The sequence below is a fragment of the Triturus cristatus genome, chromosome 8 (genome assembly GCF_964204655.1).
Source record: "Triturus cristatus chromosome 8, aTriCri1.1, whole genome shotgun sequence".
NCBI classification, from domain to species: domain Eukaryota; kingdom Metazoa; phylum Chordata; class Amphibia; order Caudata; family Salamandridae; genus Triturus; species Triturus cristatus.
Window position 1 is genome coordinate 1520633573 of NC_140591.1, and position 27406 is coordinate 1520660978.

A 27406-nucleotide genomic window follows, 5' to 3' on the forward strand; every position below is an offset into this window, starting at 1 on the left:
AGAAGCAATGGGTAACAGAGCAATGGGGCGCTGGGGGGGGGGGGAGAAGCATACAGACATGAAAACAACATAGTGGGGGAGAAGCACAAGGGCGTGTGCCGCCACAGAAGGGAGGGGGGAGAAGCACAAGGGCGTGTGCCGTCACAGAAGGGAGGGGGGGAGAAGCACATGAGGGCGTGTGCCGCTACAGGGGGTGGGGGGAGAAGCACATGGCCAAGTAAGAAAGCAACATGAGAGAGAGAGAGAGCAACACAGAGATGGTGGCTGGGGAAGAAAAGTGCATTTAGGAGACAGACTGAAAACACATGCACTCTCATTGAGTGTGTAAGCCAAAAGAAAAAAATGTGTGCTTGAAAGTAAGCAGTGGAGGAAACAAGTAATGGAAGCTGTGCTCCAAACAACAAACACAATAAGAGGAAGGAAAGCCCACACAAGCTAATAAATAAAAAGCCAGCATATGAAAGTGACTATTAAGTCAACCAATGGTAAGAAATGGGCCGGCTCTGAGCCCACTGTAAGCTGACATTAGGTCTTTTTGCAACAGAATGAGTACTGTCCGGTAGCCGAAACCTAAGAAAAGAGTTAGGAGGCCATGGTATGGTTAGGCTGAATAATAAACTAAATAGATGACAGCAGGAGGTGAGATAAAGACTCCTCTGGGCTGATCTAAAGTGACAATGTCAAGTCAATTGCAGAAAGAGGTAAATTCAAATAAGTTGATGGTTGAAGGGAGCTGACCGAAGCCCATTCTACGTATCGAGTAAGAAATATATCTTGTAGACAAATGCGCTGTCAACAAGGATCTAAAAATACTATTTACAAATAAGGGGCCAGATGTACAACCCGTTTTTGCATGCGCAAACGGGTTTGCGACCCGTTTGCACATGCAAAAACCTGCCGGGCCATGTACAATTCATGAATAGCGAGTCGCAATTAGGAAAGGGGTGTTCCCTTCCTAATTGCGTCCGCAAATCAATGTACAAATGTTTTGTGACCGCAATTGCGGTCGCAAAACACTTGCAAATTACCGCCCGCTTCAAGAGGGTGGTAATGCAGTCTCAATTTGGAAGGGGTCCCCTGGGGGCCCCTTCCACTTTGTAATCGTTTCTAAAAATATTTTTGAAGGGCAGGTAGTGGTACCAGGGACCACTGCCTGCCCTTAAAAAATGAAACGAAAAAGTTTCTTTTTTTTTTTTTTAAATGCATCCCGTTTTCCTTTAAGGAAAACAGGCTGCATTTTTAAAAAAAAACTGTTTTATTTAAAAGCAGTCCCAGACGTGATGGTCTGCTGAACCCAGCAGACCACCATACCTGGGAGGCCCCGTCATTCCCAATGGGCTAGCAACATTGTGAGAGGCTCATCAATATTAATGAGGCTCGCAATTTGCAGCCCCATTAAACACGGTTGTACATGCAAAATAGCGCCTCGCAAATCCTGCGAGTCGCAAAAGACTCGCAATTTGCGAGGCGCTATTTTGCGCGTTGTACATCTGGCCCAAGATGCTTTTGCAGCTTTGTATCAATTTTAGCATTACATGCTTTGCATCACAGTGCCATCTAGTGGTCTGATCTGCACTGGTCTTCTGAAAGTTTGTTTAAACATACTCGAGGAAGACATGGAGCGTCCTTGAGCGCTTTCTCTTGGGTCGGGACCTGAATGCTAGTGATGGCTGCTATTTGATTTCCTTATACGAGTCCAACAAAAGCCCGACATATGTCGGGGTGGAGTGTGGCATGACTATCCCTGGTTATGGCTACAGTTGTTTTAAAAGTATCCTGATTCAACTATGCCTCTACAGCCAGCACATCCCAAAGGTCTGTTAACAAGCATTTAGAATGCAATAGGTCTCGCAGTGACATTGTTTTGAGTAAATGGTCTTTTAAATGACATTTTTTGTTTGTTTTGTAAAACATCAATAAAAAGCATTGCAATTTAAAATGCTAATAGCTAAAAGTTTTGTAAATGCAAAATCTACTGCATCGCATTTACACGAGTGTGAGCTATTGGCATTGGAAATGGTAATGGCTTTTATTAATGTGATTTTTTTTTTGTTTAACATAAATATAATGAATTTCTAAGGCAATAGCATAAACGTATGTAAATGCGATATTTATTTTATTTCCAAGATGTTGAACTATTTTCATTGTATTACAATACTTTAACTTTGTGTTTATAAAACCTACAAGGTGTGCATTAATATGCACACCTTAGTACACGCATTACAATGGAATAGGTGTTGCAACTTGAAATGCACTAAGATGTGCAGGCCTCAGTTCTCTGGCAGCAGGGGGGTTGTAATGCACAGAAAGGTGTATAATAAGGCCTCAGTCTCTGGCAGCAGGGGTGAGATGCACTGAGAGAGGTGTGTAGACCTCAGTCTCTGGCAGTAGAGTGCTTGAGATGCACTAACAGAGCTGTATAGGCCACAGTTCTCTTGCAGCAGGGTGCAGGAGATGCACTGACAGCTGTGTAGACCTCAGTCTCTGGCAGCAGGAGGTTGAGATGCACTGAGAGACTGATGTAGACCTCACAGCATAGGGATGTCTGTACTTCTTCCTACTCATGGACACCACAGCTCCCCCCCCCTTCCCCAGGAGACAGACAGACAGACAGAGACAGACACACACACACACACCCCCCCTACCCCCGGGGTGAGGGGGGGCACTCACCTTTGACTTGGCTCTTGTACTCCGCCAGCATCCCTCACTCCTTCTGCAACTTCCTGTGGGACGTCATCCTCAGCCCTTTAAACTCCCCTCCCTCCTCAAATGAAAAGTTCCCTCTGGTCAATTTACCCTCCCGAGGGCTCCGAGGGCGTCGGGGTGCTCCTGCCCCCCGTGGGAAGGTGAGGGCAGTGGTGCTGAGTACAAGGGCAGTCCCAAAGGGTAGATGTTTAAGGCAGAGTGAGGAATCCGCTCTGGAGGAGGGCAGGCATGGCTCCCAGCAGCACCGACAGGCAGGGCGAGGGCTCGAAGGGGTCAAGCACAAGATGCAGCAAACACTGCTAGCTTACAGCGTGAATGGGGTCAGGCGTTCGGAGTGTGCGGGGGGGGGGGGGGTGATGCAGGGTGTGAGGGGGTTGAGACACAAGGAGGGATGAAGGAAGGGAATGACAGGATGGGCAGGAAGGAAGCATGAATGTGTAATGTAAGTACGGTGCTCATGTAAAGCGCTCCAATACCTTCGGGTCGAGTTTGCGCTATATAAATAAGCGAGAAAAAAAAATGCAGTGACACAGAGGGTGGTGAAATGAGAGTGGGGTGAGGCAGGGGTGTGAGGGTGGGGTGAGGCAGGGAAGATTTGATTTGATTTGATTTATCCATTTGTAGAGCGCGAGAATGCCCGAAGGCGTCTTGGCGCTGAGATATACCATTGGCTCTTGGAGATGTTGATTAGAGCTGAGCGGAGAAAAGCCATGTTTTAACTTCCTTTCTAAAGGATTTCACGGATGGGCTGATTTTTATGGCCAGTGGTAGTTGATTCCAGGTTCTTGATGTGTGTACCAGGAAACTTCTTCCGCCCCAGTTGGCTTTTTTGAATCTCGGGACCCTGATGAGTTTCTTTTGGCCGGATCTGAGAAGTCTATTTGGCTCATAATGTTTTAGGTGTGACTTCAGAAATTGTGATCCAGTTCCGTTGATTGCCTTATAAGCCAGGCATAATGATTTGAATTCTATCCTTTTTGCAATTGGTAGCCAGTGTAGGTGTTTTAATTTGTGGCTGATTGGTTCAAACTTAGGTATGCCAAGTACCAGCCTGGCTGCTGCATTCTGCAGGCGTTGAAGTTTGGCTAGGATTTTCTTCCTGGCTCCGGCATAGAGGCCATTCCCGTAGTCCAGTCTTGACAAGGCTAATGCTGTCACCACAGTCTTGCGCGAATCATGCGGTAGATAAGGTAGTATTTTCTTAATCATTTTTAGGATGTACCAAAGTGTTGATGCCAACTTGCTGGATTGGGCGTCGAATGAGAGGTTGGTGTCTAAGGTGACTCCCAGGTTTTTCATCTTTTCTGATGATTCGGGGCATCTTCCCAAATTTCTTGGCCACCATGAGGGGGACCATATATTTGTGTCACCTCCTAATATCATGACCTCACTCTTGTCCCCGTTAAGTTTTAGGCAGTTCCTTCTAATCCATTGACTGATCTGTACCATACAATGTTGACATTTTTCTGCAGTGTCCTCCACATCCCTACTGATTAACACCACGATTTGAGTATCGTCGGCGTAGGATATTGGAGTGAATCCACTGTTCCTTATTATTTCAGCAAGGGGAGCCACATATAGATTAAAAAGAGCGGGGCTCATCGAGGAGCCCTGCGGGACCCCGCATGGCAGGTTGAATAAATTGGATTTCTCTTCTCCTGATTCTACTGAGAAAGTTCTATTCTCCAAGTAGGAGGCAATGAGGGTACAAGCTGAGTCATGTATTTGTGCTGCTTTCAGTCGTGTTATGAGGATCTCATGGCTGACTGTATCGAAGGCTGCCGATAGGTCGAGTAGCACCAAGGCGGCCTTCGATCCATTGTCCAGTACTTGCCTAAGTTCCTCCACTGCTGTAATCAAAGCAGTCTCCGTTCCATGTCCCTCGCGAAAACAAAACAGAGAATGGTCCAGCCAGTCGCCATCCATCAGATATTGGGATAACTGTTTGTTTAACAGTTTCTCGAGAATTTTCGCGGCAAAAGGGATCCTGGCTATTGGTCTGTAATTGTTTGGAGTTTCGCAATCTAGGTTTGGTTTTTTTAGTAGCGGCCTGATTGATATCATTTTCCAATCATCTGGAAAGATGTTGGTTTTGATGATTTGGGAGAATAGTTTTTCTAACACCAGGCTCAGCTGTTCTGAGCAGATTTGCATAATTTTGGGTGGACAGGGGTCCATTGGGCTACCTGAGTTGGTGGTAAGAACCTCTTTCTGTATCTGTTCTTCTGTAGGAGGAGTGAAGTGGAACGATGTGGTTTGAACCGATTGTTCCACTGGGTTTATTAGGTGTGAGGTATCCTTTTCTGCCATCTCCGTGCTGTGATTTTTGAAGGAGTCGTAGACTGATGATACTTTTCTAACAAAGAATTCGCCTAATACATTACAGAAGTCTGAAGACAGTTCTTCTGAGTTATTATTTTCAAATTTTGATAATTTTTTGACAGTATCAAAGAGGGTTTTACTAGAGTTTTTTGACTCATTAATTTCTGGACGAAGTATTTACTTTTTTCTGTTATTATTAATTTTTTGTAATTGGCTAAGGTAGCTTTATATTCTTGTCTGAAGTTGGTATCATAGTTGGTTCTCCACTTTTTCTCTGCTCTTCTGCACTTCTGTTTTTGTGCTTTCAGTGCTTCTGAGAACCATGGTTGTGAGGGGGTTTTTCTTTTCAGAGTAACTTTTTTTTGTGGGACTGTCAGTTTAACTGCGGTATCCAACCACTCGTTGAATTGTTTGCAGGCTATATTGCAGTTATCAGCAAATGTAGGATGGGATGGTCGGAGTGTTTCAACAAATGCCTGATGGTCAATTTTAGACCAGTCGGGATAAGTTGCTTGTTTAATAAGTTCCACCGGTCTCCCCGTATCCTCTTTAATTTCTAATGTGAATCGGACTAACTTGTGGTCCGACCATGGGATCTGGAGAGTATCAATTTTATTTAGGCTCGGACATGAGGTGAAAATACCGTCCAGTGTGTGGCCAGCATTATGGGTGTCTAGGTGTACCTTTTGTTCCAGATCGAAGTTTGACATTGCATCCATAAATGAAGCTATCTTTGGGTCTGAGGTTTTTTCAAGATGTAGATTAAAATCTCCTAAAATTGTATGATCTGGGCTTGTCACGCTAGATTCCAATAATGGACTTAGCAGCTCAATTAAGGATGTTTTTGCGCTAGGTGGTCTGTAAATTAGCAGTCCATTAAACGTATGTTTATCTATGATTTTTATTTGGAAGATCAAGGTTTCGCAGTCTGAGTTGCTTCCTCTGTCTGAACTCTTAATCCTGAGTTCTTTTGCTATTATTGCCAGTCCTCCCCCACGTTTCATTTTTCTGTCAGCTCTAAAAATAGAGTAACCCTCCGGAATGGCCAGGGTCAGGTCGGCATCGGACGCTTCGTCTGCCCATGTTTCGGTGACAAACAGTATATCGATATTTTGGCTTTCGATTAATTCAGCTGTATGTATGTTATGCTTGACTAAAGACCTGACATTAATTAGGCCAGCCTTCAGGCTGCTGTTTCTACATTTGGTATCATGGGTTTGTTCAGGATCTTAATAAGGGAGAAATCAAAAGTGCATGTGCAGGACGGACATTTTTTACCTTCCTTGAGTAGCTCTATCCGGGCGCATGTGACGCTGGGTCTTAGAGTTCGGAGCTCCTGACTGGAGTACTTCCGTTGTCCTTTATCGGGATCGCTTTGGACAGGGGGTATGGCCCTGGGCCCGGTGCGGACGGGCGCAGACGGGCTTGCCTTTGGCGCGCAGGCGGCGCGACCGCTGCGCGCGTCCGCTGCGCGTTTGAGGGGGGCACATTTTTGAGTGAAATGGGAGGAGGCGTGGCCTACGTCCGTGGGCGTGGCCTGTGCTCGTGAGAATAATGGCGGCAAGAACTCCGACCCGCGGCAGCCCTGAAATCGGCAGCGCGGGGAGTTCTAATCAGGTGAGGTGGGGGGTTGTATTCAAGGTAAAGTGCAACAATTTAAAGTACAATTCTGTTTCTAAAAAGCAGTTTTAAAATCAAGTATTTTAAAAATAGCGAAAGAGCTCCCGGCTAACTCGCCTCAGGAGTGGTGAATCTCTGTCTGCGGCTTGTATTCAGCTCGCTTTTAAATGGGTCTGCGGAGGGTGGCGTGGCATACGTCCGTGGGCGTGGCCTGTGCTTGTGAGAATAATGGCGGCAAGAACTCCGACCCGCGGCAGCCCTGAAATCGGCAGCGCGGGGAGTTCTAATCAGGTGAGGTGGGGGGAGTTTTCAGGGTAAAGTGCAACAATTTAAAGTACACAGCGAAAAGGTGCAAAGGGTCAGATTTTATTGGAGGTGAGATTTGCGTGGAGAGGGGGATGCGCACACGGATTAAGCATTTCCCGCGACGCCGATCCAACGGCAGGTTTTTTTTTTTTTTTTTGCATGTGCAAATGATGCCAGTGTTTTGTGTTAAAATAATTAAACTTTCACATCTTATCCACAACAAAACCTAAGGTACTAGGCTGTCAAAAAGACGGAAAAGTAATATTTGTCGCGACGCGAGTCATTGCTTTTTTAAGAACCTAAAACACTGCAATGTCTTGCTTCATTCTGTTTTTGAGAACTGAGGATTCAATTGGATTTGCACAATTTTTCTTCATATTATAACATTATTACAGAGGCGGGGTTATGGCCGGCATGCTCAGAAAATGGCAGGCAATGGCTGGACTTCTCAATCAATCAGGATTGTTATAAAGCGCGACTACTCAACCGTGAGGGTCTCAAGGCATCTAACCCTTTACTCCCCGCTCTGACCAAGAAATGATGCAACCAGAGCCTGTGTGAATTCCTCGCCATTCATTAAACATCAATGGAGTGGGGGAGGAGACAGCCGAGACACCTTTCAGTAGAGTGTATTGCAAAGGCCAGTAACAGTGCTAAGAGTTTGTGGAAGTTGGTGTCAGTAGAAGCAAACGAGGATGCAAAAGAAAGCAAAAGAGTTAAATATTGTACCACATGACTTTTTCATCCCATGCACTGTGTTCGATAGGTGCTCTATTGTTATATTATTGACAAGAAAAAATGATATTCACGCTCACCGACCACTTGAGGCACACATGAAATACTAAAAAACATACTCAGAACAAGCCGGAAGTCAGGCGCCCTTGCCCGGGATGTGGGCGGGGCCTGCTCCGGCAGGAAGAGAAACTGGTGTGCCGTGCTATCGCGGGGCTCCCATGCTGAAGGGAGAGCCCCGCGGTGCCGGCCGGAGTGGAGAGAAGCCCCGGGTCCCAGGAGGGGGCCCGGGTGAAGAGTGCGGCGGCCGAGGCTGTCCACGGCAGCGCGGGGCTTCCAGGAGTGCAGGGAAGTGCTGCAGCCGCGAGGAGGGGCTGGGGGGCTCCGTGTGGGCTATTGTTGGTGCCTGATCGAGGCACAGCGTCTTTTTGGTATTCTGAGCGGCCCGTCTTGCAGCGGGCTGCTCCAACAGGGCTGACATGTGGTCGGAAGGGGGACAGGAGATGTGCACATCGCGTGTGTGGACGTGCGTGTTCACGTGCGCGTACACCGTCTCAAATCCGCCAAAAGCCTTGCGCGTGCCCATCTCCTGTCCCACTTCCGAGGCAAGTCAGCAACAATAGATCTTGCGCTGCCAGGCGAGACCTAAAAAGCAGAAACACTGGAAGCGACAGCCTCCTAAATCCCTCGAACGCTTGTGATGCAGGGACCCTTTTATGGGTTTCTCCTCAGCATCTTTAATGGAAGGAAGGCCAGGCGCGACATGCACTAGCTCTTAAAGCTATGGAATGATGGGTAAAGCAAAACTCCAACCCTAGGTGGTAACCTTGGATAATTAAATAGACATGGTCCTGAGAGCTCTCTAAAAAGATTGCACATTGCCCATTTAAGCGAGGCTGCCTTTGTTTTAAGGTTTTCTAAACGCTGATGGCAGCCTCCTCTTTCCTGAAGATATACTAAATTCTTATGACATCCTTGCTATTGTGTATCCATTTAAAGACCATCTCCTTAACGTTATCCCCAGTCTCCTCTCTCCCTAATGTAACAATGGCTCTTCGTGTGTAGTTTACTTATCTCTGTACACCACCCTTGCTTTGTGACTAGGTTCGCGTTATACACAGGGCCACTGGAATTAGCTGGGGAGAGGGCTAAATTATGCGGCAGCTTTGAGTAGAAATATAAGCAAGTAAAGGCAAATTATGCAGCATCATGCGGTACATTTTGTAATAGTATTACTTTATGGTTTCATAATTTCTAAACTTGGTAACACTCTGTGGGCATTAGTTGCCCTCATTAGAACCAGTTTACAAACAAATATACCAAAAAGCAACAGAAAATAGACCACTCCAGCTTTGCAAATGGCCTGACACAGCGCTGCAACATGTGACGTTGCATGTTAAGTAACTTTTGAACCGCCTGAGCTAGAAACAGAATATTTTTTTGTTAACATTTGCAGATTATGTGGGAGACAATGGATTATGTGGCAAATGCAGCAAATCTACAATTATATGACAATTGCAGCGGCTGCGCTATCACATAATTTCAGAGGCCCTGGTTATATAAGTCACATAAATACATACAATGATGGGAATCAGGAGATTCCCATATGCTCAGTCCCAGATGAGCCTAGGCTATCGACTACGTCAGCTCTACCTCATTCATTCCACCCTCCCAGAATACTTTCTCCAGATTCAAGGTCAGTTTATCTAGGATGCATCAAGCACCAAAAAGGCCATGAAGCACGCCTCCAAGACTGGGTGCACTTGGAGAGGGACAGAGACAAAAAGAACAAGCATTGGCAATCCAATAGGTCTCGCCTTTGCAAAAGTTTGAGCATTGTTTGTTTTGAAAAGTTGAGCTATTGGCATTGTAAATGACGAACCTTTTATCTATGTGTTGGTTTTGAAAACAGATCAATAAAAGGCATTGTCATTTACAATGACAATAGCTTAAACTCTCGCAAATGCGAGACCTATTGCATTGCAAATGCTTGTTCACTGCAGCAGCCAGCAAGCTTTTTACCGTAGAACGGACTCAACAATGCGAGCCTGAGTCGTAGGTTGTGCTTGCTGTTCTCAGCTGCCCAATATTTTAGTCTATGGTATCATTCTTCTCTTTTTTGAAGTGAGTTCCGTGCCCACATGCAATCAGGGCGTATCCCCAATACCACCGCTCACCCAACAATCATCTCATAGAATTACTCAATGTTTTCCATTGAGAGCAGGGTAGCTATTCAATCGACATGCAGGTGTCAAGCTTTCCGAGAGACTATGTTTACGTAGATATCTTAAAAGAGCGTTGCCGAGTCACAATATCAAGTAAACGTATGTTAAACTGTCTTCCAAATCAAAACAAGGACCGGTAAGAGGGTGGCTGAAAGACTGCACAGAGCGCGATGTGTCGCGGAGCAGCCAGAACTAAAACTAGTGGTGGGAGAAGTGAAAGACAGGACGCCATAACGGGTTGAGCAGCTCTGCGCTGCTGTAACTGAGCAAGCAGACAGTGAAAGTGAAAGCGATGCCGCGAGAAAAATACATGCCGCGCGCGAGCACATGCCCTATCCGGGCAGGCACGCCGAACGAAGAAAACCAGTCTGCAACCTCAGCGAACGCCGCCGTACGCGTTCACAGCTCATGTCTTCAAGAGCACGTGCACCTATCCTGTCTCGCATCGCTAAGCAAGTCAGCAACAATAGATCTCGCTTACACGAGCAACGCATGGCGCTGCATCGCTAGGCGAGACCTAAAAATGAGAAAGAGAACAAGCGTGAACACGTGAGCCTGCAAAAGGATGAATAAGTGTGCTTGACGGAGAAGGAATTTGAGAAAGTGTTTGTGTGTGAGAGATGGTGTATGTGAATGTAGATAACTTAACTCCATCATCTGATTGCAAGCACTAAAGTAATGCAACACCCACCACTCCACACGATCACTCTGTGTATTGAAAAACTTGAAAATATAACCCCCTCTTGTATAGCCCAGGTGGGAGTATTGTGGGGAACAAGGAGTGTTTAATTTGTAAAACAAAAATAAGTGCCAGGCTCTGGTCGCGAGGCTTCTGCAGCTGGCACCACCCATTGCCACTGCTGTCATTGCCAATGACAGTTCCTACACCACTACTACTAACCAGCACACTGCTACAAGTGACAATTCAGCCTATTCCAGGCCCACAAAGCTACAAAAATAGCTTGGGCAGCAGGAATTAGTTTCTTTTAAATGCATATTGAATGAATAAACAACTGCTGTACTGCTCATCTCTACATTATTACAAACAGCGACACGGTGGCCACGTGGCAGCTGTCTTAAGTGCACGATAATTAAGTGCCGGTGCCGACCAATGGAAACCACTGGCTCAAATTAAGCACTGCCAACAGTAACTGTAGCTTCTTGACTTACCTTCATCCTCACTGCTCTCCGATACTGGCTTTTTGATTCTTCTCCTCTTCTTTTTTGTAGTTTTCTCATCATCGCTGTCTGATACATCAGAACGTTTCACTTTACTGTCCACAAGTGTTAAAAAAAAAAAAAAAAAAAAAACAGACTTTGTGATGACGGTTGCAACAAATTTGAGTATTTAAGTTTACCTCATTCAAATTCTTAGTGCAGGTACGCCTAAAGAAAAAAATCAAGTGGGACTTGGATGCAGCGCCAGGACACCCTTGCCGGCGATAGTGCGCTATACAAATACACATTACATATCACTCAGTATAGGACCCCCTGCCCATAGGTGCCGTTTTTATCAAAATCACAAGGACAGCAGAGGCGACACAACAGGGAAAAACATGAGACAAACTCGGACTCCCAAACCCCCGCCATGCGGTAGCATGTCAACACATTAGAACAGGAGGAAGACGTTGTTTTTGTAATAACAGTTCTCTAGCATTGGTATCTGTAAGAGATTCACTTGCTTTTGAATTACTCCCTGTAACCAGACTTCAAATCTGCAGTACTTTTAATACACCTATACTAAAAACACATTTAACATATTTCCCCACCTATTGTGTTTTTTGTCCAAAAGGCTGTCAAAGAGGAGAAAAGACCACCTTTAGCACTCGCATTAACACATACATAGCCTTACAAGGAAGAGTAATGTGAATCCATGGTAAAAACACTGGACAACTGTACTTCCAGAAACAAGGTTTTGTTCTCCAGCTTTGATGACTTCAAAAATCCATATGATTTGAATAGGATTAACAATAAGGAGGTGGGAGTGAGGCCTACCCTACTGGAAAAAAGGATTTGAAGACCTACCCGGCACAATCATAACTTTTTTTCCAGACTGCTTCATCTAAGTAAGAACATTTGTTACAATCATCATTCATACGCTTAATATGGACAACACTTAGCATGGCAGGACCTATGTCACAATATCAAGGTGAATAATATCGACCTGTGTGTGTGTATTTGCGTGTGCGTATACATATATATTCACAGAAAAAAAATACATGGGTTAAAGTGACGTTTTATTTAGGTGAATAGGTTAGTGACAACATTTTGAACTAAAAAAAAACCCCACAAATTAAACAGTTCTATTTAGCAGAGCTAACTATAATTTTAACGTGTAGTTATATTTTATTACCATAATACTGGTTGCAAGGTATGGCCTGCTGTCAGATCCTGTGGCCAATCCCTCGTAGTCAAGCAACCTTGACTTGTGCACGGCCATCAACCGTGTGTGGCTTGCGGTTGACCATAGTACCTGGCCTGCAGCCAGGCTCTGCATCCAGTCTCCCCCGCAAGCAGCCAATGCCTATCCGGGGCAGGGGGTCGTACATCACCCTCCCCAAGCCACTATTGGCCCTGAGGCCCATTGTTTTTAAAAAGGGAGCAAGCGTATGCAGGCCCCCTTTCCAAGTCACTACTGGTTCTGGTGTCCCCATACCCCGGGGTCAAATACATTAACATTATGGGAGGAGGGGGGGGAATGGGGCCAAGGGATTCCATCCCTTAAGCCATACTTCAATTATAGGCGAGTGGGACGTATGGCCCTTTCCCCAAGCCTTAAGACGCTTCGGGCATCCCATCCCCCGGGGCCAAATACTTTTACATTAGGGTGGGGGGTGCATGGCCACCCCCCAAAACCTAAAATAGGCCCGAGGACCCTATACCTATGGCCATATTTTAATTATAGGGGAGGAGGGTGTGTGGCCATCATTCTGAGTCTTAAAAAGCCTTGCAGGAGGGCGTGTCTTGCAGCCGGAGAAAATGGCAGCAGCCTAGAGAGGCTCCGACACCCAGCAGATATTCCCGTCAATCCGACCAATAATCCGAAGGCGTACTTGCGCTAAGAAGCAGAGGGGGCGTTGAAGGACGGGGGGCAGCCCAGACATAGATTGTAACCCTTGTCCGATCACCAACAGAGCAGTTACGGCAAGTAGCGGCGGAGCGGCCTACATCGCCATCTGGGACCGGGGACTGGAGTTTGTGAAGGGGTCCGCGCACAGTGGGCGTCCTAATCCAGGCGCGGCGGCTGCGTGAAGAGTGGCGCCAGCCTAGCAATCTGCGGAGGCACGAATATACAAGCAGCGGGGCGCTAGAAACCCACACCGCAATCGATCAACCAGCGCGAGAAGCAGAGCGGGGGAAGCTCGCTGCGCCATTCACCGACACCGGCGTCTTGGAGGTGGACGGCGCCTGCTGCTTCATGCGCAGTGCCCCGGGGCCAAGAAAGAACGAATACTCAGCAGCGGAGTGCCCAGGGGCGAAAGCGCACCTGTGGTGCAGGACCAGCGGCCAAACAGTGGGGGCATGCAGGAAAACGAAGCCTGCACATGTGATTCTCCCCCACACCCCAACTAAACGGCCTCACTGTAATTCAGCAGGCATCAGCTCAGTGACCTTCAACCACGCTTTTAGAGAACAGCAACCAGCCGCCAACCAGGGCTACCAGAGGCGGTGTTCCACTGCTCTCTCCACCGGGCACCTCTCCAGAAGTACTGCCCGCAGTACCCAGACATCCTGTGTGCGGTCGAGGCCCCTTTCCCACGCAGCGCTGACGGTGCTGCCTCCACAAGGAGACACTACAATTGGAAGGCTGTGAGCAGAGTCTAGGATCCCAAGGCAGGTCCGAGGAGGGATAGATGACTAATTGGACACATCAGTATGCTCACGTACTGCAACCTCAGGAGGCCCTAGGGGATGACAGTTGGCAAGATATTGCAAGACGGAGGGCGCATTCCCCCCCCCCCATAATTGCTTTCTTGGGGACAACTTGCCAAAGCGCGCAAGTGGTGGCGGGAAACCCAAAAGGCCGCGTGTGCACAAGCGCCGCACAGGCAGGCAGCGGTGAGTACCACCCCGCGCATAGTCGGACTCTTCGTTTTCAGAGTGGAACCTACTAAAATGGGGGGCAGGGGTCAACGAGGGACGCAACAGCCCAAACTAGACAAGTATGCCTATGTAAAGACACCCTCGGAACAAACAGATCAAGACGGCAACCAGACGGCAAGTCCTAAGACTCTGGAGGGACAAGAAGTCACACTACAGGACATTTTTACTATCCTAAACAATGTCCATGCCTCCATCGACTCCTGTATCGAAGTCAACGGAAATCTCACCAATTCGTGCGGACCTCCCAAGATGTCAACCAGAGTAACAGAAGACAGAGGCATAACAAAGACTCTTACTACCGACACAGTGGCTCTCCAGAAGAAAATGCATCAGTTGTAGGACGTAAACAAGCTTATGGCCGCCAAACACAGCCAGGAAGGCCGCTTGAGGCGGAATAACGTTCGGATAATAGGCGTGCCGGAACAAACAGGGGGACTGGCGCTCAACCTCTTTGTGGAGGACCTCCTAAAGAACCGACTTCAGCCGTGGGGACTGTCTGCCTACTTTTCAGAAGAAAGAGCACATTGAGTCCCGGGGGGCAAGCCCAAGCCGGGGGCACCACCAAGGCCCATACTGACATGCATCTTTAATTTCCAGGACCGTGACGCTATTCTACAGACAGCCAGTGTGGCCCCTCCGTTCCGAATAGAACAGCACTATAACGATTTTTCCAGATTATACGGCAGCAGTATCAAAACAACACCGCGGATTTCTCGAGTTTAAAACCGCGAGCTCAAGTACTACATGATGTTTCCAGCGAAACTGTGAGTGGAGGGGAAAACATAGTTTTTCACAACACCCGACGAGGCCCAGGAATGGCTCGAGGGATGGCGCAGGGCCAAACATCTGGACGACAAGGCCGGAACGGCACACAGCATTCTAGGGAGGGCACGCCGACAGAGTCAGAAGGGTTGAGAGGGCAGGAACGTTCATAGCACTCAAGCGGAGAAGAATAAGAATCCTTATAGGGGTACTCGACCCCCACACAGGTGGCAACTCCACTTGCAGGTACACTCAAGATGAGAAGGAGACTTTCTGGACATTTCGACCATGCACCGCAGCCTACAGAAACCACAGTAGGACTGCTCCGCAGCTTGAACTGTAATGGCAGAGACAGCACAACAATGTGACGACTGAGCAGTGAACTGAAGTCAAGGGCGTCCACTACTAAATTCTCCAACACGTTCGGGCCCCCCCTCCTCCTTTCCCTTCCCCCCCACTCCCCCTTCTTATTTCCCCCCCCAACTTTCCCCCCTCTCCCATCTTTCCCCACTATATATGGACACGCCGACGAACAGCACCGCAGCAAGGGGGTGTTCTGAAGGGGCGGTCGGAGGAATCTCCCCCCCCCCCATGAAGGTACCTGGGTTGGGATCTAAGCACTCTGCCCAGTTGGGGTGGCAGGTAGTTCGAAGTCCGCCTTGCAGGGAGGCAGGGAGGGGGGTGGGTCAGGGAATGAGGTTGATTGTTTTAAAGTTTACTTGTTTTGATAAGACAAAGGTTTTCAAGGTTCACAGTCATAGCGTGAGTAATGTACTTCCCCTACAGGAGAAGACGGATTCTGATCTCATAGTGTCACGTACTGTCAAGAAAAGTGGTATTGGTTGACGAAATAACTGGCACGCCCTCAGTTCCCACAGCGATGAGCTCCCCCTTGACACTTCTCTCGTGGAATGTAAATGGGCTTGGTGACAAAATAAAGAGAGGACTGATCCTACAGCACCTCAAACGACAGGCTCCGGCCTTAGCCCTGCTCCAAGAGACACACTTAGTGGGGACGACGTGTAGGGCACTGGACAGATGGGGCTTCAAGATGGTAGCACATTCAGCATTCACCTCGGGCTCAAGGTGAGTGGGTATTTTGGTACAGAAACGATTCCCACTTATTGTGACGCAAACATGGACGGACGACCAAGGACGATTAGCAGCCATAACGTGTCAATGGGAGGGAGGGCATACAATATGGTCTCAGTCTACATCCCCCCGGCACTCCATTCGATGGCTCTCCCAGCCCTCAGCGCCTTCCTTCTCACACTCCCAGAGGGGGAACTTCTCATAGGGGGGAGATTTCAATGCAACCTTAGATGATACAATTGATCGAATGCCCCCTAGGGATCACCAGAGGAGTAGCCCCCGCCTGGTAGAATTTTTAGAGGCACTGGGCCTTATACATGTATAGCGCTCTCGATTCCCTCAGGAACAACAGTATATGTTTCATTCAGGGGCGCATAATAGCCTTTCCAGGATAGACTACATACTAACACTAGCTGACAGAATAGGGAGGCTAGGTAGTATATCACACTTGCCCAGGGGCATTTCGGATCACTCCCCAGTAGTGCTGAAATACATAAACAAGACAGATGTGTGCCAGAGGACTTTCCCTATATATCAGGGATTTCTTAAAATCCCTAAGATTTGGAAAGGTCTCACCAAAACCACGCAACAATACTTCAGGGAAAACGAACATACGGTTGATTCTTCGGTAACTCTTTGGGAGGTGTACAAAACTATCCTCCGAGGTCAAGCCAATTCCTTAATTGCGGGCCACACAAAAAAATAAACAAAGGCAATTAGAAGCCCTAGAGCAAGAACTGAATCAAAGCGAGAGAATACACGCCCTAAATCCTACAATTGACACTGCCTATGACCTTGACCTTAAAAAACAGGGTTTTAGGGAGTACTTATGGGAGGACGCCAAAGCTAGACTCGTAGCCACTCAACATAAAACTCCTGGCATGTCTGGATAAACGTGAACAAGCCAACCGGTGGGTGGCCCAGCTTCAACTGACCGAGGCAAACCCCATAACAGACCCACAGGAAATAGTAAATGCTCTAGCGCGGCATTACAGAGCCATCTACACCCCAGAGGCCTCTGTTATGGTGGAGGAGGCCCAAGCCTTCCTCAAAGATATCAAAATGCTCACGCCGGACGACCTCCAAGCCCTGGAAACAGACTTAACTGCAGACTAATTAGCTTTAGCTATGGGCGCTATACAGTCGGGGAAAAACACTCGAGCCTAATGGTATTCCCATTGAGTTTTATAAAAAGTCAGCGACCTTATTAGCACCCCATTTGCTGAATATGTACAACTCCAGTCTTGCGTCCGGGGAACTTCCTAGATATCAGCGATAGTGGATATCCGCAAACCCGGGAAGCCTGCCACAGACTGTGCGTCACATCGACCCATATCACTGCTGAATGTGGAGGCAAAAATACTGGTGAAAATATTAGCGGCATGGCTGACACCACATCTCACTTAACTAATACATCCAGATCAATCTGGCTTTATGCCGGGTAGGAACAAAGCTCTCAATCTCTCAGACGCCTGCACAGAGTTATGGCTCGTATACCCACAATACAAGAAGCAGCGGCCGTCCTTTCCTTAGATGCACGTCTGGCCTTCGATATGGTTGAGTGGCCCTTTCTATTCGCTTTCCTCAAACATCTGGGTTTTGTCCCAAATTCTGCGACTGGGCTCCTATACACAAAACCCCTAGCACAGGTAGTGGTTAATGGCCGCCTTTCGGATGCTTTCCCCCTTGGACGTGGCACATGTCAAGGCTGCCCCTCCTGTAGGAGAGTAGGATCTGCTTCACATGTTTACCCCCACTTTTTGCTGGTGTTTCACTGTTTTTCGACTTTAGCCTGGCTGGGACCCTTCTATTCAGGGCACCAGCCAAGCTGCTTCCTCTCTAAAATGATTCCATGTACTTTAGGTACATTACAGATTGGATCTTAGGTGCCCTTATAAGTCCCTAGTATATGGTATACTATGTACCCAGGGCATAGGTACCCCAGAGGTCTACCAGGGGCTGAAGCATGTATTATGCCACCCCTGGAGAGCCATCCAAAATGACACCACTGGTCTGCTACTGCAGCCTGGGTGAGGTGGTGCATGCACCCCTTGCTGGGATATAGGTTACCTATATCACTATATATATATATATATACAAACATATAAACCTTTAAGTCACTCCTATGGCAGGCCTTATCAATCCTGAAGGCAGAGTGCTTGGTTCTTATGTGAGAGGGTGCCCTGCATGAGCAGAGCCTCTTTGCAGCGTTCGGAGACCCTTCTCTGATGTTGTTTGTAGTGCAGCCTGACCATATACTCCTAATTGCATTATAACTAGGCTTTCCTGTTTTCAGTTTCTATTTTTGGTATATTCTGGTGGTGTTTTTTCAGTGTTTTCCAGTGATTTCAATACCTCGAAAAAACAGTGCTTTTCAGTGGTTACTAATTTTCGCGCCATAAAAAACAACTGAAACAGTGTTTTACCGGTGTTTATGGGACGCTTTGCTTTTATTATTGTTTGCTTTCTTAATTGGTGCATGGAATATAGACAGTCTATGTACAGTGTATATGAGGTTAAAATACATTTTTACAAGTAGAATTTATTGTAGTACACCATACAATATTTCTTCAGTGAATCTTTGGTCATTCGCGCTCTCTCTTTCATACCCATGTGCACTTTTATTTGGGAAAAGGCCCTCTCGACATTGGAACTTGAGACTGGCAACCCCAAAACAGACAGTACACAATTTGCCAACTCTGGCCACTGACGTAGCTTTCCATGCCAATACTGGTGCACCTCAAGGTTGACATTGTCTGGGCCAGGTTCTGAAACATATGAGTTGAACTGGGTGCATAGGCCCTCAGAGGTGTTAAAGCGGTCAAAAATTAAGCTGTACTTCGCAAAGTCTGGAGAAAATTCCCCTTTACGGAAGGGATCTAACACTTGCGCAGAGTACCAAAGTGAGGCTTACCAGGCCTCACATAAATGTCAAGAAAACTCGTGTGATTAATTATCTTCCTGGAGAGAGATCAGCATTTTGTATAGTTGAGGTTTTGACTTAGGCGAAGTTAGTGCAGAGGGTTAATATGCCTGCTGCAAAGAACGTGTACCAAGTAGATTACAGAGTGGGTATGATGTAAACAGATCAGCAGGTTACAGCTTTCAAAAGAGACATCCTTTTGTTACTTGCAATTTATAACTTAAAGTCCTAATCCCAGAACTGCATACACACTGCAAAGTATACATTATTAGAACATTGATTAATGTTGCAAAAAGGGTTAATTAGGCTAGAAATCGATTCTTATTATTAGAGAAAACTCCCAACTATGCGGTTTCTTTTTCGAATATGCATTGGTGCTTCTCCGCACCAAGCACATTTAAGCTATACTGCCTACCAGTATGGGTGACATGTGATTCCTACACTTCCAGTCCTTTGGTTTATGTAACATTTCTTATACACTGATTTACACACGTATGATTGATTGTCTCTGTGTAATGTGTGTGTGATGCAAAGTGCTCGGACACCCTACACTGGTATGAGTGGCGCTATATAACTAATTCAATGCATCTGAGAGAGTGTGGTTATGGTGACTTGGTCACTGCTAAAGGATGCTAGTGAGAGAATCCGTGGTGGAGGTGGTCACTGGGGGGGCGCCAACAAACATTGTCGCACAGGGCGCCACCAGCACTAAAGCCGGCCCTGGCTGCACTCCCAGGGACTTTTGCAAAATCCATTTATTCGATCAACAGTCTTGAAGCTAAAACCCTACGATGTGTGTCGACCGCTGTCATCTTCAAGTAAGTGGGGTTTATAGTAAGATCAACTTTCATGCTAATAACTTTTAACTGGCATTATTGGAAATGTGTCTTTATAGTTCCAGCGCAGTGCTGAGCTATTTTAAACCTTTTCAGTTGTTTCCTTTATAGTAAAATCCTATGACCATTGCACTTTTCTTTGCTGTTCCAATCTGAAAAGATGAGCTGCTGGCCCCTTGACCCTTTCTCCCAAAGCAATAATAGACCACATCAATGTCTTTGGTGCAAGGGACTGGTGCTCTCCATATTGCTCGTCAGATAAGGGTGAAGTTGCACTAGGTATATTTAGGGAATTACGACCGCGGAACACTGACTCATACATGCCAACATTTCAGAAGAGCAAAGAGGGAGATTTTTTAGAAAAAATCGGGAGAATGGGGCCTTGAATCGGGTTACTCTCATGTATGGGCTTTGGAAGTGTGCTGCTGCAGGATCGGACATTTGAAACCCAAATGCGCGTTTTTTTCTTCATGGAGCGCAATGGCAGGCAGAGAGAGGGTGATGCAAGTATTGTAAACTGGCCTGGCAGGTTGCTGGCAGTGCATACACCCCCGGGCACGCACACAGCTGCCCCCGAGTACTTCACAGGTCTTTAAAAGACCATTCGCTTGTTAATGAGGCTTTGTTGGGTTTTCACACCATCTAGAGCCCCTGCAGCGCTACTCTGACTATTGCTGGAAGAATTAGCACGTTACACAATACCAATACCTGCTCCTTAAAAACATGCAACTATTTCATGTCTTGTGAAACGAAATTTGAATACGTGCTCTTGATTTACTGTTTCTTTAAAGTCGCATAAAACCTTAAAGTTTCGAGATGCAGGCAGGGACAGACTTTATACCGCCGTTTGTTAAATAACTCCGCATTTATGACACCAGTTCCTACTCCAAGCACAACTACATAAAGCCCTTTCCACCGACGAGGTGCACTCATTCGCAGTACGCCAGACCCAAGCGTGAATGCACTACAGTGTTTATTCAAGCGAGAGTTTTACTGTACACGGCAACGGACATTCGGGGGCCTAGGCAGACGCATTTTCAGTTTTGGTTTAGATAGCCGCTCGGGGACGGGGGGACAGGCATGTTTTTTTTTAACCTGGAGCAGCTAAAAATAAAAGACATGATAAAACTGCATTAAGCCTTTAAAAATGCATTTGTTGTAAAAGCCGAGACGTACTGTGGCTTCGGCCAATAGGTCTCGCTTTTGGGACCCCGAGTTCTCTGCTGTTCTTATTAGAATGGATGCGCTGCTATCCCATGGACTATTTCTCCCAAAGCAATAACAGGCTGCATCAATGTCTTCGGTGCAAGGGACTAGTTCTCTCCATACTGCATGAAAAGATTGTCCCTGGAGGATTAAGTCGTATTAGGCGCATTTAGGGAGTTGCAACCGCAGGCCACTTACTTGTCTCCCTGTGTACAGTACACGCTACAGTATCTAACGCTTTGGCTCCATCAAGTGGCCAAGTGGTGCAACAGCAACGAAAATCAGTGACACTCGGTTTAAACCGAGTCCGCTGATTTTCGTCCGGTAGGGTACTGTCGGTCAGATTCGGTTAAAACCGAATTCCGGACAGCCTAATTATAACCAAATGGTAAATGCTAACCTTGGACTGGCTGCACGGAAACATGTTGTGTTTGGTGTCAAACACCTTGGAATCATACCCCCACACCAGTAACTTGTGTGGGAGTATGATCCCACCCTTCTAGAGGGAGAGACATGACAGCACTGGTATACCCGGTAGAAACTGAATAGAGCCCTGGCATCACAAAATGGATGCTGCAGCCACAGACACGGGTCTGGCCTCCTGCTGCTGACCGAAACTCCGGCCGGGGAGGCCTGGACAATAGGTTTCCTGTCACAGGGCCACACCACCTCCCAGAAAGGCTTAGGTGTATTGGGGCTGGGTGGGAGCACTCTCTGAGTGCTTTGAAGTCCTGCACTGGGGGGCACATCTGGTGTCCCTGTGCCTAGTCCAGCTCAAACCGGTTTAGGGGCTTCCAGCCCCTGCTCTGGTGTGAAACTGGATAAAGGAAATGGGTGTAGCCACCCCTCTTTCCAAACCCTCCCATAGGTGGGTCCCCAGAGCTAGTCCAACCCCTTCCTTAGGTCCTAAGGAACCTCTGTAACCAGAACTTTAGATTACCCTGGACGAAACTCTGAAGCCGAATCCTGGACCTTCGACTCTCTGCTCAAGACCAGAGGACTGAAGAAATCTCCCTTGGGGTCAAGGAGTGACTCCCCTGCTTGGCAGGCACCAAAGAAGCAATTTGCCGGTCTGCATTATCTAAACTCCTGCCGGACTCCGAAGTATTTACAGCCCAGGAAGAGGATTTCCAGACATCTCAGAGGACGGCCCAAGTCCCCAGCAAAGCTGAGACCCGCAGCCCTCGTGAGTAGCGTGGAACCGGAACTCCTGGTCACCGTGCACTTTTGCAAGTGCACGGACTTCTCGACGTCTCTTTAAGTTGTGCTTGGGCTAACTTGTAGCCCCCACCTCGAGCACTGAATCCACCGAAGATTATTGGCCTGGTCACTCCGAGTGACCCATGGGCCGCCATTTTGTGTTTCGTCCCGAGGTCCCTTCACGATCCCTGGTCCGTTGACTGGTGGGTCCCTGAGGGGGTAACTTTGTATTTCCTTGGGCTTCCCTGGTTGCTCCAGATGTGCCCTGACTCCCAACCAAGTGGTGAGTCCCACAGACCTTGCTGGTCTGCAACAAAGCATCTTTCTCATTTCTGTTTGGGTTGCTGTTGCCAAGGCTTGTTGTGTCCAATCCGGGGACAGACGCTGCAGCACTCGACATATCTTGTGGGACAGCTCGAATCCAGCTCCTGGTCGTCCTCGACGCCTCCTGGTCCTCGTGGCTGAAGAGTCCAGCTTCACCTCTTTCAGCTGAAATCACCCGACATCGGTGGGCATCTGCTCATCGCCTTCCTGGTTACTGGCTAGTGACCCAGACTCTGTCCCCTCTGCTTTCAGGTTCTTCTCATCTTCGATCCAGGCTTGAATCTCTTCGGACACTTCGCATCTTCACGGCAGCAGCACTTCTTCGCCAGCTCCCATTGAAATCGACGACGAGACCCAACACCAAAAGACAACTATGCACCCGGCTTCCCTGGGTGAGGTAACACGAGTACTCTGGTGCCCCCAATGGGTGCTAGCCCTAGAACTTCCTAAGTCCAAAAGGGTTTGGTCCTAACTCATTTCTAAGTGTCCCCAATCTTTAAAAATCTAACCAAGACTTTTCCCTTAGAAGGTAACGGGAGCTCGCGGCTGTGTTCACACACTGCACACGGCCCCGTGGGTCCCCTGTGTCACTTCCTTGGGGTCCCAGCGATTCTACAGGCTCTAGGCCTTGTGTCTAGTTAAGTTGTGGTTCTTATACCACTATTTTAGTATATGGTTTGGCTTACCCCTAGGGCCCGACATGTATTAGTGCTATTTTACTGTGATTATTGAAGTGTAACATGTGTTTTGACCATTAGTCTCATAAAGAGACTAGGAGGGTGAGTTTAATATATATATATTATATACCTACCTGGTGTGGATATCTTTCATTTAGTGACTCAAGAGATTATAGACTGGTAAAACAAGCTGCTTTACATTCCTTCAAGACTTAGCCTGAAGGCTGCTCTCCATAGCTATATATCAAAAAAGAGTGGATCACTTCAACCTGTTATCCAGGGTTTGGTGGTTATCCGACCGTTCCTTAAAAAACCCTCATTCACGTTTTTAGGTGGATTATATGGCGGTATATCTTGGTTCTCCGCCTTTGTAACGTGATTGCATCATCATCGGGTTTAGTGTTGTGCTACCTCCACCTGGAGGAAAACCACTGGATATTACAGTAGCGATCAGAAATCAAAAAAGGACAAGGTGCTCATGTGTCGTGAAACAGTGAAAGTTAAAAAGGGGGATGTTTTCTCATGCTACCTGGACTTTAGACTTTATTGTTGTCTGGTGCGTGGAAAAAGAATAAAAATAGAGGAGATTGTGCAGCTCGGACAGATAATGTGTCCGCTGTACAGTCAGTCCAATGAGTGGGTCGACATGTTTCAGCTCTTTACGTGCCCAGGAGGGTCAGGTGAGCTTTCATCAGGACCAGGGGGTGTTGTCTTAAAGAAGGATGTTGTCCACTTTAAGGGTGAGGAGTTCGGAATATTTTCCAATGATCTCCTATTAGAAGGTTTAGTACCTATGGTGAAGAAGGAGGACGAATAACAAATGATAGTGAAAATATTTCAAGAGATTCTTATTTTAAAAACAATGGGGGTTTTTTCATACCCAGAGTACATGACGAGAAACATGCAACATGGCAATTCTTTATATATACAGTAAGGTCTGCAAGGTAAGTTCGAACACGCCGCTGGTTACATAGCAAGTATAAATGGCAAATCTTTGTGATGATATCTGTACGTGTTGTCTAATAGGAATAAAGTGTTTATACAGAAGGTTGTTTCAGAGATACTGTTTGAGTCCTCATCGTGAGTCACAGAATCCCATGCGATATTTATGTTGAGGATCATTGTGCAATGTGTAGCGGATAGCAGGTTGTGCGGGGAAGTACTTGGGTATTTACAACACGGTAGTGATCACTATGATTTGTCATGTGTACAGATGTTGAATGCTTGGTAGGGTCTATTGTCCATCATGTACCACTCACATCGATTTTTAACATGAAATATGGCGGCATTGTTAACGTGATCATTCATACATTCACTCGATCTGTAAAGGAAAAGCGACCGTAGTGGTACTTCTGAGAGCCACTGTTATATTACATATTTAGGCAGTACTTATAGGCTCAATTAGGAACACAGAAAGAAAGATAGCACACATCATGCGTAGATTAAATAAACAGGCATTGCTCGGGTGGCCTTCGTACCTTAAAAGCTCGGATTTCGGGCTTCTTAGGAAGAATGGCAGCGTAGTGAGGCTGTTAGAAGAGGTCAGAGGAGAGGGGGGGGAAAGAACAAGGTGAGATTTAGAACCAAAGAAATCTTGAGTTAACGTTACGTGTCTCCGTCTCCAAAGTCTTCTCCATACCGGAAGTCCCGCTCTGCACGACTTGTGCTGACGCTGTCTTCCTGCTTGGTGGAGATTGCCCGGACTCGAACATTTTTATGCAGTTAAAAGTGAAAAAAGACTGTCAATTAGGGCAGTAGCATATACGGCTGTAGTTTTTCACTGTCTTTACTTGTGTAGGACACTAAAAGCAGTGTAAAAAGTGTCGCAAGTATAGATTACCATTACACCTGTTGTGAAAAGACAAAGTCTTAGGCAAGGCGTGATTAATGGAAGGGTTAACAAGTTCATCAAGAGAATAGTGTTGGCTTGGGGATTATTTAAGAAATTGACAATCATTAGGATGCTAATAAAGTTTGATTGAGAGATCGTTTTGGTCTCATCATGTGGGACAACGTGTTCCGGCCATAGGGTAAAGTAGTCTTTGACATGTTAACGATAGACATATTGAGAAATGTGTTCGCTTGGGGTTTTTTAGGAAATTGTCAATCTTTAAGCTGCCAGAAAGGTTTATTTGAGAAATCGTTTAGGTATCATTATGCGGAGCTTCATATTCCGGCCATGGGGTGAAGTAGTCTTAAACATGTTCACGATACACTTAACCAGGGGACATCATCGTTCAAACCTGTTATATTCGTTTTGAGACGGTGTACCCATCTTTGTTCTTGTATAAAGAGACGTTTCTCGACATTTTGAGACCCAGCCACCATAGACTCTATGACTATCCATTTGAGGTCATCAAGCGTATGTGGGTGGTCGATAAAGTGACTGCTCATTTTGGTAGTGTGACGTTTACATCTGACGTTGCTTCTATGTTCGCAGATTCGCTGTTTTACCTTGCGACACGTCATTCCAATGTATCTCAGATTACATGGGCAGGTAATCATGTAGATTACATGGGTGGTGTTGCAGTTGGTATGTTGTCTCATCTTCCACATTAAGTCTGGTGTCAATTCAATGGATTTCGTTGTTTCTGTTAAATGACAGACGGAGCAGTGTCCACATGGGAAATGGCCTACCACTGGTGGCAGGTTCCATAAAGTACTTGTGGTTGTAAGTGTCTTTTTTTCTAAAGGACGAGTGTGTACTAGCATGTCCTTAAAATTCTGAGTTCTCCTGTTTGCGAAGCGTGGTTTTGGCCAATTTAGATGTCCAGAGGTCAGAATGCGCCAGTTTTTGTTGATTATTTTCTTGATGGTGTTACTGGCTGTGTTATATGTTGTGACACATGTTACTTGGTCAGGTGGTAGTGTTTTAGGTATCACTTCTAGCAAGCTCTCTCTGTGTTGATTTCTTGCTCTCTTTTGACATTTGTTCACAATTTTCATGGGATAATCGCGTTTGAGTAGTTTTATGCGCAAGTCTTCAGCTTGTTGTTTGTATTCACTCAGCTCGCTGCAGTTCCTTTTTAGGCGCAGGAACTGACTGTAGGGTAAATTCTCTCTGAGTGGGCGGGGATGGAAGCTGTTGAAAGAGAGAAGGCTGTTCTTAGTCGTGGGTTTAAAAAAGGTTTTTGTCTTGATGGTATTGTCAGTTACATAAATATATAGATCAAGAAAATCCAGATGGTCCCTGTTTGAGTTCATAGTGAATTTTAGACATTCGTCTCGTGTGTTTAGCCAATTGTGGAAGTCTCTTAGGTCTTCTATTGTTCCTTCCCAGAACATGATGATATCGTCAATATATCTCTTCCAGAAGGTGATCCTGGTATGGAATGGATTGTTGACGTTCTGGATATGTATCTTTTCAAAATTACTTACATATAGACCTGCCACGCTCGGCGCAAAGGTACTTCCCATGGAAGTACCATGGCATTGCCGGTAGAGAGTGTTGTTAAATTCAAAATAATTCTCTGTCAGAGCCATTCTGCAGCATTCTAGAATGAAGTGTCTGGGGGTGTGGTATTGCCAGTCCTGTGCGAAGAGTAAGTCTTCCAGGGTGTTCAAAGTTTCTTGTTGAGGCAGGCTGGTATAGAGGCTTTCCACATCTAGTGAGACTAAGATCATGGTTTCACTTAGGAATGGTTGATCTTGTAAGAGATTGAGCAAATCTCGTGTGTCTTTGAGGTAAGTTGGAGTCTGTTGTACCATCGGTCTAAGATATTGATCTGCAAATTGAGAGAGAGGTTCTAGAAGAGAGCCTATTCCGGAAACAATTGGACGTCCAGGTGGTGGGCGTTGATTTTTGTGTACCTTTGGTAAAGAATAGAAGTATGGTATGCGTGGGGAATCCGTTCTTAAGAATGAAGCCTCATTCTTAGTGATCCAGTTGTTTGTCTCTGCTTCCTCTACCATTAGGTTGATAGTTCTTTTTAACCTCGGAGTTGGGTCTTCTCTGATGACTTTATAGAATTTTTCGTCAGATAGTAATCTCAGGCACTGGTTGTTATAGTGGTCCTTGTCCATGATTACTATGCCTCCGCCTTTATCGGCTGGCTTTATGATGATGTCGTCATGTGTTCTTAGTTCTTCCAGTGCTTTCTTTTCTTTGTTGGAGATATTTATGAAGTATTTAGTCGTCATCTTGTTTATTTCATTTATCTCTTTCATTACTGCCTGTTCAAAGGTCAGGATTTCTATTGGTACCTGGTGGTTCAGAGGGCAGAATGTAGATTTGGGTCTCAAGGTAGTGTCTCCAAGGTTGGGATTATTCTCTGTACCTTGAAAAAATGCTTTTAATTTCAATGTCCTACAGAATTGGGCAACTTCACTTTGTGTTTTGAAGAGGTCCAGTGGTGGTGTTGGTACAAAGCC

At 46.4% G+C, this 27406-nt stretch overlaps 1 protein-coding gene across 1 annotated transcript in view; it reads right to left on the reverse strand.

The window, feature by feature from the left end:
• The window catches only part of POLD3 (DNA polymerase delta 3, accessory subunit), a 176663-nt gene that overhangs the window by 37802 nt on the left and 111455 nt on the right, over positions 1-27406 (reverse strand). Inside the window, exon 9 of the mRNA XM_085623362.1 lies at positions 11082-11185. Coding sequence (XP_085479488.1) covers positions 11082-11185 — 104 coding nt within the window. The remainder of the gene's footprint in view (positions 1-11081; positions 11186-27406) is intronic.